General features: G+C 43.0%; 1 protein-coding gene across 5 annotated transcripts in view; it reads right to left on the bottom strand.

The window, feature by feature from the left end:
* Positions 1-14,616, bottom strand: part of palld (palladin, cytoskeletal associated protein) — a 55,248-nt gene that overhangs the window by 15,626 nt on the left and 25,006 nt on the right. For 3 of the 5 annotated variants that reach the window (XM_035176672.2, XM_035176670.2, XM_035176673.2), the window contains 6 exons: positions 14,471-14,533; positions 12,359-12,500; positions 12,223-12,246; positions 11,406-11,525; positions 10,100-10,571; positions 8,288-8,323 (listed from right to left, as the gene is read on the bottom strand). In XM_035176672.2, coding sequence (XP_035032563.2) covers positions 8,288-8,323; positions 10,100-10,571; positions 11,406-11,525; positions 12,223-12,246; positions 12,359-12,500; positions 14,471-14,533 — 857 coding nt within the window. Of the gene's footprint in view, positions 1-1,137; positions 1,295-8,287; positions 8,324-10,099; positions 10,572-11,405; positions 11,526-12,222; positions 12,247-12,358; positions 12,501-14,470; positions 14,534-14,616 lie in introns of those variants that run through there. The other 2 variants (XM_035176671.2, XM_035176674.2) reach the window with 2 other exon arrangements.

Below are 14,616 nucleotides of genomic sequence, written 5' to 3'. Positions count from 1 at the left end.
CCCTTTCTCCCCCCTTCCCCTCGTTCTCTTTGGCTCTAATTGCACACACACCACATAAAACAGAACCAGACTGTTTTCCTTTCCCCCCCTCGCTTTTAAAACGTAGCACAGACCGTTTTCCTTTTTAGCTGCACCAACAGCTCACGGCTCCACCGTTTACCCACTTTCTCCCTGTCCTACTTTCTTTCTTTCTTTCCTTATTCCTATACTATAAGTTTCCCTCTCGCTCTCTACCAGGGCTCATATTTCATATCCAAGTGGAGCGAAGAGGGCTCTCCACAATCACTGAGCCCTGCTTTTCTCTCTATACCTCCATCCATCCATCCCTCCCTCCCTCATCTCCCCCACTCCTCTCGCTCTCTCTGTCCAAGTGAGATGGGGAGTGTTTTCTTTTTTTTCAGCCTCTATAGAAGGAATGCTGAAGACATTCTTCTCTGGATTGGAGTGGGAAAGACATCGCCATCAAATGGGATTAGCAGCAGGAGGGGAGGGAGAGGAGGTGGAAGAAGGGGAAGGAAGAGCCAGAGAAGGAAAGATGGGGAAGAGAAGAGAAGAAAACAGTCATTGAAAGAGTCAAGACACAAGCGTTCTCGCCTCACAGACTCTATTGTGTTAACTAATCCATCTGACTCCACTGAGGAGCTCTGCAAACAAACCAAGCTCGCCACATAAACACAGTCATCACACAACAGAAAAATACTGAGTTATCTTTTCTTTTTCTCTCTCACAGTCAGTGTCTCACTACCTCACTGGAGCCTCCAGCAAATGAATGGGTATTAGATTCTGAGAACACCACACATCAAGTCTGAAAACATATGATTTAAACATTAACACACCAAGCTGGTTAACCAGGAAAAGCTGACAAAAAATGTATCATACATTGTTATAGACCATCATTAATATCTAATTCTAATTAGAAAAGTATAAAGTATAAAAGTATTTCGGCCTAGTGCCAATCAAGTAAATAAAAATAAAAATAAGAATAAACCCAAAGACAAAACAAGAAGAAAAAGTTTCCTCTCTGAAAGTTTAAAAATGAAAGAAGAGCATTTTATCCATCATTCCTTCAGTCCGGCTGTAGTTTCTTTAACTTTAATGAGTTATCATTAGACCCCAGAGATTAATGATGAGTTTTACCTTCAGTGTTGTGGTCTCAGTGTGTGGCAGCTCTGATATTTCCCTGCAGGAGAGTGAACTGCATCTCAGTGCTGCTCTGCCAGGTATGACGAGCATATATAGAGCACAGAGCAGCCAGACAGTGACAGACGTGGTAGCTCTCTCTCTCTCTCTCCCTCCCTCCCTCCCTGCATGAGTCAGTCTGTCTGTGAGCTCCTCCTCTTTCAAAGTAAAGGCACTCTGGCTACCCAAGACCAGCTAGTTTTCAGAGTAAGAGCTCGGTCCTGTACGCTATACTGCTGACGGAGGAAATTCCCTCTGGGACTTAGTGAAGCAAAAGTTTTCTGAGTCGAAGATGGAGAGAGAAAAGATCTATGAGAAGGAGAGAGACACCCATATCTAATTTCTTTCACTCATCCTTTTGTGAGCACATTTATATTGTTTCATGAATGACTGAGGACTACAGAGGGAGAGGTTGATTATGAAAGAGAAGTGAAGATAGATTTGATAAATTAATCATGTGAACAGTTTTCTTTGTTCACAGGTGACAAGTGTTTCAAATGAAATTGGTCCATTGTATCGTAACATTTGAAACAACGCCCTGACTGTAAATAAAGTCCACACACAGACACATTATCCACTGTTCACATGTCAACAGAGCCCAGTGGCTATTATCTACATATGGAACATAATAGCATTATGTAGCACAAACTGTATTGGATCTTTGGAACACAATCCCAGTGTCGCTGTGTGTGCACAAACACCCCAGCATACCCACATAGATCCTGTTTCATTGGCTGACACAAATATTCAGCTTCTCAATAAAAAAATTATTTCCCCTTCATTTTTGTGCCATGACATAAACAAAGTTTTGTCATTTCTATTTTTGTGGGAAATGCCTCTATTTTTAGAGTGTGTTTCCAGGCTGCTGATGAGTCACGCTGTGTTGATGGACGATGGGAGTGTGTGGAGGCGGTCCAGTGGGGTGCCTGTGTGGAGTTGTAAGTGTTTAATAGTGAAAGGTCAGTGAGCCGATAGGAGATGGTCTTCCTCTTTCTAGAGGTGCGAGTCATTCCCTGTGCGTTGACTCACTGACACTTTGAGACGAGTCAGAGTGGATCTCCTCAGACGGTTCTTAGTGTCATGAGAGCAGAGTGTGTGTGTGTGTGTGTGTGTACATCATTACACTTTCTAATTAACATCCACAAGGGGAAGTGGTGTGTTGGTGTCACCGGGAGTGTGTCCAAAGGGAGATACCGCCTGTGGCTCCCATACGCAGGCGCACACAACGACTGGGGTCAGGATATAATCAGAGGTTGCTTGACTTCATCCGGAAACAATGTGATCCTCCAAGTTTTGTGTGTGTGTCGGGTAGTGTGTGTTTATCTGTGTGTTTCTCAGTGTTTAAAATACCAGGTTGTTCTAACACAGTCTGCTTTCTATGATGGGATCACTGAGGCCTGTTAGTTTCCATGCTGTCAACTCCAAAGCATACACCCAACTCTCTCGCTCCCCTGAATCCTCTGTGCGTCTTTTCATTGCTCCCTCTCTCTCTCCCTCTCTGCTCACCCCCTCTTTCTTCCACCCCCCTCCTCTCTCCGTGTTATGAAGGTCAACTCCGACAACTCTCTTCCTTATTTGGAAAGTTTCTCCATTCCATGCAGGTCATTCTAGCCCGATCGACCAATCCTGTGGCAGTTAGTCTAGTGTGTCAGCCAATCCTGTCTCTCCCATATCCTTTTAAGGACTGCCCATCTCTGACTCTGGAGGTCGATGTGAAATGATCTGCTTTCCTGCTCTCTCGTGTCTCCGGTGACTTCACATTGCTTTTCATTTCTTTTGCACAATCTCCTTCCCTCCCTATGATGACAGCTAACTCTCTGCCTCTGCCTTTTTTTCCATTTGCTGATAATCAATCCGCCCCCATCAGGGCACTGATACACAAACATTATTTTACTTCCTTCTTTCTAATAAGACATTTGATCGTGATGAACCACAAGCAAAGCTTTCCGCACATAGCCAGAACCATATGCGGTTATTTAACATGCGTGTTTCCTGCTCTCCATAAAACCACAAGCAACACCTCGACAAGAAAGTGATTGTTAATACTTCATTAGAGAGTTCATGACTTGCACCTCGTAAACAAACACACTGCTGAGAGGAAGCTCTGAGTCATGGCGCAGATATGCGACAAATCCTGGCAACCAGATCTCCTTGCTCAGCAGTGGAACACAGAGAGAATAGGTCCTGCTTTAAATGTAACACAGCAGACATGAAATCCTCCAGGAAGTTTGATTTAAAAAGACATGTATTGAGACGGACAGACAGCAACAAGCAATCCCCTGCTGTTGCCGCTCTACACTGTAAATACAAGTAGAAGTAAAGTGTGTGAGACAGTGGGAGGCCGCTGAGCGCTGTTGGCATCCAGCGCTGTGTTGCCTTCAGTTTGTTTGCTGTTCCCCTGACAACAACCTCGCTGGGGTTAAAGAGGTTTGGAGCTGTTGCAGAAATCGTTTAATCTCAGTGGTATGGCAGTTATGTCAGCGGACATGGATTGAAAGGTATAAGGTCAAGCTGCATGCATTAGGCCACTCTTCCTCTTTATCGCGGAGAATAGAAATATGCAGAGCCTGAAAATTAACACATTGTAGCTGTGAGCTCCTGTGGGTTTGTGTGAGTGAGCAAGGATTCAATATTGTGGCATATTGAATTTTGGTGGAAGTGTATTGTGATCATATCTTGTCAACTATTTATGTAAGACACTGTTTTTTCTCATGAATGTTGTAAATGTTGTTATTTTGTTGATGTGCTCTGCTACACGAGATATATATTGCACTACTGACCTTGTACAGGTTATCATTACACATTTAGCCCTATTAGGCTAAATGTTATTTGAGAATATGGGCTCTACAAACATAATTTGATTTGACCCTTAGGGGATAAGGGGTATTTATGATGGATGGATAGAAATGTCCCATTGGAAGGTCCAAGCAGGGAACTACAGGTAATATATCTTATTTCATATATCTTATAGGAGTTTGCATGTTCCCCTGTGTATTTAAGGGTTTTATCCATGCAGATTGAGGTTAAGTTTATTGGAAACTCTAAATTGACTGTAGGTGAGAGAGTTAGTGTGAATGGTTGTTTGTCTCTGTATGTCGGCCCTGTGATATGGTGGTGACCTGTCGAGGATGCACCCCAACTCTCGCCCAGTGTCAGCTGGGATTGGCTCCAGCCGGCTGCCCTGTGACCCTGAATTTTGATTTCTGCAATAACAACCAATCATTGATTTTGTTTTAGACCATTTTAGGTCAGCTTATGATTTTGTATATGACAGGGACATCTGATCTATTTACAAAGCTAATTCTTGCACCAGCAGCGTAATTCTGTCAGAATACAAAATCTTTTCACTTACTCCCTTAAACAAACAGATGTTTAACTTCTATACTTTCCTTCCAAAAGCTACTTCTGCCTCAGCTACACTTAAAATATCCATTCAAACCTCTTTATGATGCAGTCCAGGTACTGCTAACTGTTGGTCTGTTTAAACTGACACATGTAATATCTGTCTCTCCTGTGTCATGCTCTGGATTAATGTTTCCCACCTACACAGATCACCCAGTCAACAGGCCATTATTACAGCATCTTTTAAACAAATCAACAGCAAAAACAAAAATTAACCTGAATTACAAAAGCATAAAACCAGTGTAGTGAGAAAGGGCTCAATTAAGGTCCTGTGAAGTGCCAGTGTGTGCCTGTTTCTCCTCATCTGTAATCTGTAATCAGCATACTAAATAAAAATGAGAGGAAAAAAAACACACACGTCGATAGTAGCTAAGCGTTCAGCTCACACATAAATGCAGAGTGTGGAATGAAATCCGTGCAAGAGAATAATTTCGACTGTCAAAGTTGATTCCCGGTCTTATGAAAGAGAGATTAAGTTGTGGAATGAGGATAATTATTGCCTGTGCTAATTGAGCGTGGTGTGTGATGCCCACACACCACCCAGACATTATCCTAACCTGTAATAAAATGCTTTGCCCCTATTATCAAGGTCAATATCATGGTGGTCACACCTTCAAATTGCCACACCGGCACTTTCCACTGTCTCCTCCTTTGTCTTGTAGGCTTGTATTTCAAACTAGATTAAGTTGTGTCTTGAAATAGTTGCTCACAACTATGTCTTAATGTTTCATTGCATATTTATGTGAATGGGTGACTCAGCATCACAAGGAGAACTTTATTTCATAGCTACAATCCCAAAATCTGAGTAACAAACATGTGAAAACACACAACCACATTCATACATTCCTCTTTTGTACTAGAAAGAGTAAATCATTACACCAAAAACTCAAAAATGTTCTTGTGAAATGTCACAACTACACATGAACCTTTAACCTAACCTTCCAAAATGTCTTCACCTTCACATTTAATGATTTATGTTGCAGGGACTCTGGTTTTTGTCCCCACAAGGAGGGCAAGTCTGCAAAATGTGACTGTGTGAACAGATGTAGGTCCCCACAACATGAGTAATACCTATCCCACACACACACAGACACACACAGATTTACAAGCTCCAGGTGTTATCAGTCCATCATGATCTGACTTTATACAGACGGTCACAGATGTACCGTTAAACCCTGAGAGCACTGAACAGACGCAGTTATGAGACCGTAACTCTGTCAAACATGGAAATGGTCTTAAGTTGAGATACAAAGTTTCATTCAGCCGATTAAAGGATCATCTCAAAGTATCACCTCATAGTTTAATAACTATACAGTTGCCCTAAATCCTTTCATATCTATATTCAGACCCCACTGCAGGAAGCCCACCTTTTGCCTTCTAATGTCAATAAAATGTCACTGTTTGAAACATAATGTTATCTCAACGTTTCGGCTTTGTATGATTAGTTAATCCGTGAAGCAGTTTATTAGAGGTTTACCACATCTTTTCCTTTCCTGCACATTAAGCCTTCTGGTTTCCATTTCGACCAATCACGTTTGTGCAGGTTATGGTTGTCTGACTGTAGTCTGTGTGTAGAGCAAAAGAGGTCAAATAAATGTATCGGCTATCATTTTATCACAGATATCTGCTGTGGACACCAGGGGCCCCAAAATATTGTCTGTCAGACGACAGGTGATGGGCTCCGAGACTGATTAGAGATCATCTGACATGTTGGCTGTACATGGTGTCATTTGGTAATTTTGTCCTTACAGTCTAAAAACCCATTATACCATCCATTATACTTCTTTTCCTTTGAGGGTCGCTGGAGGAGCTGGAGCCAATCCTAGCTGACATTGAGCAAGAGGTGGGTTACACCCTGGACATGTCATCGCTGTATCACTGGGCCGACATACAGAGACAAATAACCATTCGCACTCACGTCTCCAATCAACACAACTTCAATCTGCATGTCTTCGGACTGTGGTACCTGGAGAAAACATACAAACTCCACACAGAAAGTGCCAACCACCGCACCAGCCTGTGTGTCACCCTGAAAATCCAAATCCATCAAATTCACAGACAGAATCAAAAAACCCAAATATTAGTTGTTTCTGTGACACTTTAAAATGAGGTGACTGGGGCTTTGAGTTACAAAGGAGCCTACAATGAGAGAGTGCTTCTCCACTATGTGATCAAACATTACTACTTTCTCTTTCACAAAGCTGAACCATGTTTCAGGTCCTTCCTCATTCCTACTAATGTCTGGCATCAACCTTCGGCCCGGCATCGACACCCAAATACCTTCCTGCCCTGCTCTCTCTTCCTTCAGCACAGAGAAAACAGCAGGTCTGTTTTCACAGCTCGGCTCTCCTGCAGTAGCTCCAGTCTGCCAAGTCACACAACGACTTCCTCCACCTCATCAGCCCAGTGTTGTTGAAGCAACGCTCATCCCTCACACATGCTTCCAGCGTGTTATTCCTACAATTTAAAGCCTTTACTTTAGATTTGTGATCCCCAGTAGCTATAAACACTGGCTTTAAGACTGTAACATTATTCGATGCAACTGTCCCTTTATAAATAATGAGGGATGCTGTGAAAATCCACAGTAATTATGGGGATATGTGCATCTGAGTCACTTTTACTTGAGATTTACAGTTTAAATGTGGATAGAAACCCTAAATGAACTGCTTACACTCCATTTATACTGATCCCTGTTGCGTTGAGGCAGTAAAACCTATTAGTTATTAGCCTGTTTCATGATATTGACTTATTCTAAAAATAGCAGACATTGGGCTCAGAGTTTCCACTCTATTGAATTAATGGCAATTCAACAAAGTGTTTGGTTAGAAGGTTGTGGTGTTTCATTAAAGGAACTCCAGTAAAATGTAAAAAAAAAAAAAAGGCAATTAAAGCCACAAACTGGGATCAGGTTTCAAAGGCTGCAGCGTGTGGCTGTCTGTGCACAGACAATATATCAGTCTGTATGGAATGTGCTATATGACAAACAGGATAGGATGAGGCCAGTGATAAGCTCGGGGGGCGTCAGGTCGAGAGTGGTCCCCCTCTGTTCCTACACGTTACCCCAGGAAAGAGTCTGGCAGAGACAAGGGCTGTGGTTAATGGCAGAGCTGCTGTTTTTACTGTGTAATTAGAGAATTTAAAGGGGATACGGCAGGAGAGGGACGGCTGATGCTTTCTAACTGCTTCACAGTTGGGAGCTGATTGTTTTGAGCAGCGTATCCATGTTGTTATTGTGGAAAGACTCAGGGAGAAGCAGCTTTACTGTCTCCGTGCTATTTTGAGAACTGCAAAAAACGTGAGCAAGAAATGAAGCCCAGGGTCTCTCATATTGAAATATTGAGGATTATACAGACATTGATTGACTGGACATGACATATAACGTGTTTCCTATTGTGAGGCCCATTTAACAACTGTAGGTCAGCTCTCCTGTTTCATACAAAATGTCTGCCAACAAAACACTCACAATAAATTTACAGCACATCATGAAAGCCACTCTGCTCTTTTCAAATGTGAATCAGGCAGGGGCGGGGCTAGGGGGGCACTGGCCCCGGCTGAAATCTGATTGACTGCTGATTTGCCTGTGTTCTGTCAGTAGTCTTTTAAAAAAAGACTAGTCGCTTTCTTTGCTTGATAGATCATTGAATAAAGGCCATGTGGTGCCACTCACATCACATCCAGAGCATCACTCTCACAGCCAAATATTTACCTGTAACTTTGTGTCCTCTCCTCTATATTCTCAGCTCTGGAAGCACAGAATTAACAAGTCACAACATTTATGTCAATATCCAATGGCGCCGCCGATCAGGAGGAATCAAACCCAGTACACATGCAGTGCAAAACCAAGCTTTGCTCTTCTATAACCAAACTCTAGTTTACATGCAGCTTGCCATGAGCTACACAAGAACACTGATCACTATCTGCTTCTGATGGGATTTATAACTTGCATTGTTCAATACTGCGGCAGACATCATATTATTATATTAAAATATATATGCATTGCAAGCAGCTCTTTGAGGCTGATATGTTAAACCAAACAGTCTTTTGACCTGATGATAGTAAGTGATGAAAGGTCAGGGGATCATATTTTTTACAGTTCATTCACTGGGGTCCATAAAGGTCCTTGGTAATCCCTTAGTTGTCAAGACATTTCAAGTTTGGTGACGTACATGTTGAGATATTTCACTGATCAGAGTTCATCCTGAGGGGAACAGGAATAGTTACCTCCGCCAAGGAGATTATGTTTTCATCTGCCTTTGTTTGTTTGTTAATTGGCAGGATTGCTCAAAAACTACTGAACGGATTTCCAAGATGGGGTATGGGTCAGGGAAGAAGAGAAGATCAAATCTAAATGCACATCGCAAGGTGCAAGGTGGTCTGAAGCAAAACAAAGAAAAGCTTGCACACTTATGCCAATCCATGCCACAGAAAATGTAATTAAAAAATGTGTGATCCTCCTTGGAGGACCTGACGAAGATCCCACTCTGAATGGATGGGTCAGAGAAGAAAACATAACAAGATCAGGGAGGCTGGTGGGCCTTGGCGGAGGTATGTGCTCTATTGAGTACCATTCTAGTTGATACTAACTATGTGGTACAAATAGTGACTATGATACTCATGGTGATACTACAGGAAAAGTCTGGGGGTCACCAAAGTCAGATGGATTCATTCTCTGGGAACAATGAATATAAGTAAAAAAAGTTCTGTCAATCCATACAATAAAAATATTTCAATCTGGCCCAAAGTGGTGGCCGGAGCGACCAAGCATGACAAAAGACATAAAGACAATAGAATAAAATAAAGATCTGAACTAACCAAGTAATATAATATATTACAATTATCTTTACAGAGTCTGCTGTTATTTATGATGTGAAATGTATCATTTAAGTATCCTGGTAACCTCTGAGATTAAGATGCTAACCATGCAATCGCATACTTCCTGGTTTGAGTCTCTATGTTCCATCTGTTCCCTCAACCTTTTCTCCAAATGTCTTGTCAGCTCTCTACTCAATTTTTTCTAATAAGTGTAAAGAACGAAAGGAAAATCCCCATGCACAAGAGCCATGTTCACTGCAGACATCTCAAGACACAAGCCCGCTGAATATGAAGCCTTTCAATGCCCAACTCTCCTCTAATAACAGTGACATCCTACCTGATTCCCATTGAGCTCACAGAAAAAGACATCACAAACAATCGCTCTGTCCTGTGCTGCTCATGCAGTCCGAGGTCACAGAAACAATAGGAGCCATCCAGCAAAAAGCCACGCAGATCTGTTTACAGCCACAGACAGACAGCAGCTGGCAGACTCGCCCTGGCACACACGATGCCACACTGACACCAGCATAAAGGCAGGGGAATGCTTTTGTTCTAAAAGGCCTGGGATTCCCCTGTTAACCCTATCACAAAACTGAGACACAATGCTATCATTTCAACCAGACCAAGGCCGGCCCAGCCCGTCTCTCTCCCACCAGACTAGCCTGCCCCTGGGGCACAGACACCAGGCGACATGACAGGTACTCACAGCTTTGGTTTGGGCTTGGTGGGCAGTGGAGGAGCATCCTTCGCGGGGGATGGAGACAGCTTGTCTGAGGTCGGAGGTGATTCTGGTGTCACCTGAGCTACGAATGGGACATCTGCCATAGGGTCAGACTGTGGTTGGGGTGGGGGTGGTGGCGGAGGTGGCGGTGGTGGTGTGGTCTCTTTAGGTGGACTGGGAGGTGGCGGAAGATTCTGCGGTTGGCCATTCTGTGTAAACTCTTTCCCCTTGTCATTAACCTCCACCTCTGAGCCCACTTGTACTGGAGGAGGCGCTGACACACTGGGCCAGATCTCCAGCTCCTTGACATGGAAAGCCTCGGACCTGGGATGAGTCAGCGTCTTGGGTGGCAGCTCCAGGAGGCTGATCTCTGTGGGTGGGGGAGGCGGGGGGAAGGCTGCTGTATTCTCAAACCCTGAGCTATCAGCAGACATGCCATTACTGGATGAGTCCTCGGCTACAGAGGGAAACAAACAAGAGGAAAGTGGAAAATTTCGGACTTTAATGTGAAGTTTTTCTTCTGGCCACCACGTAGCTCAGTAAATGGAGATTACACACACATATACACACACACAGAGACAGACACGACTGTATCACAGCTGATCTGGTATAAAGCAACAGCTGGATCCAGTCAGACTGATGCTGTTTATTCAGCCTTTTCCTGTACTGTACATACACAGTTCTGTTTGTGAGAATACACACAGAGATCAACTCCCATCTTTCCCGTAAAGACTTCACAATAACAGTCAAAGTAGGATCTTCTTGTTGAGACATAACATATGAGTTTTACCTCTGACCCTAAACCACAGGACCTCAGGGGAGGTCCACAGGGGAACTACAGGACCATCAGAGGTCAGAGAAATGACCAAACCCTGAATCATTAGTCAGATTACTTTTGTTCTGGAAAAAACAATGTTTTGCAACTTTTGCATTTAATTTAGATTATTGTTACAATAATTTTTACATCCACTTTAATTTGAGGCATAGAAAATAATATACTGGTGATCAGTTCTGCTGATGGTGGAGATTGAACTTTGACAATCGTGATTTGATGATACCGTATGAAGGACACTGTTAATGTGTTAAATAACCCTTCGAGTAGGGCTGTATATACAATTTGGAAGATTCCCAATCTTTTCTGAAGCCTAACTTGAATGAAAGCAAAGTTTTCAAAACAACATCTACATTTTTTTTTTAATCATCTGGATGTTTTTTTTTCAGGAATTTAACAAATTTGTTCACAGGATAAACAGAAACGGGATCTTAAGGAACTCCCATGTTGGCTACACACCTGCAGTGACATTGAGTTGGGCTGTGCTGTTGATAGATCCATACGGGTTGGACGCAGTGCAGCAGAACAGACCTCCATCCTCTGGAAAGGCCTCGGCTATCACCAGGGTGCAGATCTCCTCTAAAAAAACAAACAACGACGACCATCAGAGTTAATGATCCTAAAGATTTGTGGTATTTTCCTACATAAACAATACAGCAGGCCATGATTACAGCTGGAAAGGAAGAGCTGTGGATTGACATGTTGACACTAGATGACAGACATTGATTGTGGATGGTGAGTATGACGCAGAGAGAGGACAGACGAGCATGGATGTAACCTGCCATGAAGAGCAAAGAGACACACAGACAGACAATAGACACACATACACAACCAGACACACAGACAACAGACAGACACAAAAACCCTGAAGCACAAATGTTCAAAGATGTCTGAGTGACTCACAACCTTAAAGTAACACCTGACATGACCCCTGACTCACACAGGTGGCTGATGTGTGTGTGTGTGTGTGTCATTATTGATCTGTGTGTGTGTTTTTTGTGTTTTGGTCTGCGTGCGGTAGGGCTTAGCAGACTTTCTCAGGTATTCCCTCTGACTGTTGCACCTGGAGTAGACTATGAGTGTGTTGTTGTGAGACACAGACTCACTAACTTGTGATTTGCGGTTGTCAAGTGAAAGCCTGTAGCTGATAATGAAATCATCAAACTCAACTTGCGCCTCGAGTCAAAATAATCCATCACTATTTTAAAACACTGTCTGGTGTTCAGAACATGAAAGTTGTAATAATGATAGACTTTAGAGGAGCTGAGGACTGTACCTGGCTCAGCTGCAGATCGAGGCTCTGATTCAGAGTATATCATAGGCAGAAGGGAAGAGAAGAGCAGAAAGGTTTTGGTTTTAGCATTAACATTCAGCTTAAATGTGCTTCATGATCGTTGAGAAGAATGTCTCACTTTTCTGAAGAATACGAAAATCGGGGGAGTCTAGGATCTCCTCTCCCTGGCGGTACCACTGGACCCGCAGAGGAGGGCCTCCTCGGACCCTGCACTCCAGAACCACCACCTGGCCCTCGGACGCCTGGGCATCCTGCAAGAGCTACAAAGAGGAAGCATTCATAAGCCAGAGAGGAGTCAAAACAGTAGAGAGAGGTCATGAGAAGTAGGAGAGAGTGAGTGACGTATGACCAGTTAAAGAGAAGAAAGTGGATCCAGTAATGAAAAGGATAAATCTACTTCAGAAGAGACAGATGGAAATAGACACTAGATGCAGAGAGAAGGAGGGAGGGCTAACTAAAAGTTCAGAGGACACATACTTTTCCTAAAATGCCACCACAAATTTCCATAGGTCTGGTAACCATCTTCCAACTTCCTGTCCGCTCAAGGAACTTGAAGATAAAATGACCATCCATTTGTTCACCTTTGGATTTTTCTCATGTCTCTTCAGGGAAATAACAGACTCACTTGTTGGTTTACTCTAGGTTGACATGATCCTTTAAAATATCACAGATACAATAATGTGTTAAAATAAGAACTTGACGTTCTCTGGCCTTTTGTTGGATCTGTCTGGTTTTGAGCCTCACGCGATCCCAAAAAAATAGTCATAAATCTAATTGTGAATAATGTCCATTTGTTTTTCATTTCAGCCTAAAATAAGCATCTGTTTTAGTCCAAAGAGCTGTCACCTCTAACACTGACAAGTTAAAAGAAGAAAAGAAATCCTCAAGTTTACTTTGTCAAAATATTGTATTTCAAGATTAACTCATTTCTGAAATATTTGGAAAACGATGAAAAGAAAGTACAAATTCTATTTTGACAAACTATTTTATCAACACTGCCAGATTAATATCTGCATATTGGAAGTTTATGAAAGTGGATCTCTCCTGAACAAAACTGTTACAAGATCCCCTCCTGATTCTGTGAAAGTATGTGTTTCATGATTTAGTAATTTCTTATTTCAAACTTTTTATTTAGTTTTATGGTTTTACAGAGCAGAACATTACAAAGGACCTAGAAAATAAAATTTAAAATAGCAGTTAGCTTTCAGTGTGAGGAGGAAGGAAACTATTCTGTTATGTGTTGTCAACACAGCTAAGATTAGCCTCTGTTGTTGTCTCTTCCTCCAGCTAACAGGGCCACAGTGACATACACCGCTACATCCATCAACAGGAGGCACTCAGTGGAAATGAATGTGCGTGTGAACCCAAGCTTCTCTCTCTCTCTGCGACTGTGTGCGTTTGACAAGAGGTAAGATTTACATCATGGGTTTGAAAACATACGAGTGTATGTATATATGTGTGTTTGTGTTCCATGGGCGACGGGGCTGACTTCACTGGAGGCGAACATTCTCTCTCACTGAGATGATTAAAGCCTGCGACAGCTTTTAAAGGAGGCGGGTGCAAGGTGGGGGGTGGTGAGGAAAAGCAAATGTCTTTTTGTAATGAGGTGGAAAATGATTTAAGGCCTGACTGGCTGAACGAGAGGGAAAGAGACCTGACCCTCGTGTGTTTGGCAGGACTGTTTGAAGCCCTGCCTCGGCCCGTCTCAGACCCGCCATCACAAGACCCAGGGGCGTCGGGACTTGGGGGGGAGTGTTGAAGAGTCTGAGTTAGGAGAGGAAGATCTGGAGCTGGAGGAGCAGCAGCTCTCATCAAAGCTTTTATCTTATTTGACCCCCACAGCACTGCTTACTGTGTGGTATGGCATGTGCACCAGGTTCTGTGTATGTGTGTATCTGGGGCTGTTTCACACAGCTAGTTTCTCGGTTCCAGCTAAAGGAAATCAAATGTTTTAAACAACGGTATCCCTTTAACTTTATGCAACAATTTGAGGAAGGCCCGTTCTGCTTCGCCTAACTTGGAAAACTCAGACGTCAGTCCTTTGGGATGAACTGATATGCAGACTGAAAGCCAGGTCTTATCGCCCATCATCAGCAAATGAATGCAGCCAGGTTCCAAACTCTTGTGGAAAAACTTAACTGTTGCTGTTAGAGCAGCAAGCAACAGGTTTTTATACGACATTTTCAACAATCGTGCAGTATTTAGATTGTATTTGCCTACACACACTTACCTTGGTGAATACAGGGGGGCCTGACGCCTCAGTGCCATACAGCGATGACACCGGGCTCTGCATCTAGAAGGGAACACACGCAGGTGGAGACGACTCAGAAAGGTGAAGGCTCGTGACATAGAGGATAATTCTACACAGTTTTCCCT

Source organism: Hippoglossus stenolepis, chromosome 14 (genome assembly GCF_022539355.2).
Source record: "Hippoglossus stenolepis isolate QCI-W04-F060 chromosome 14, HSTE1.2, whole genome shotgun sequence".
NCBI lineage: Eukaryota > Metazoa > Chordata > Actinopteri > Pleuronectiformes > Pleuronectidae > Hippoglossus > Hippoglossus stenolepis.
Note: the sequence above shows the minus strand (reverse complement) of the source record. Positions and strands in the feature narration are given on the sequence as shown.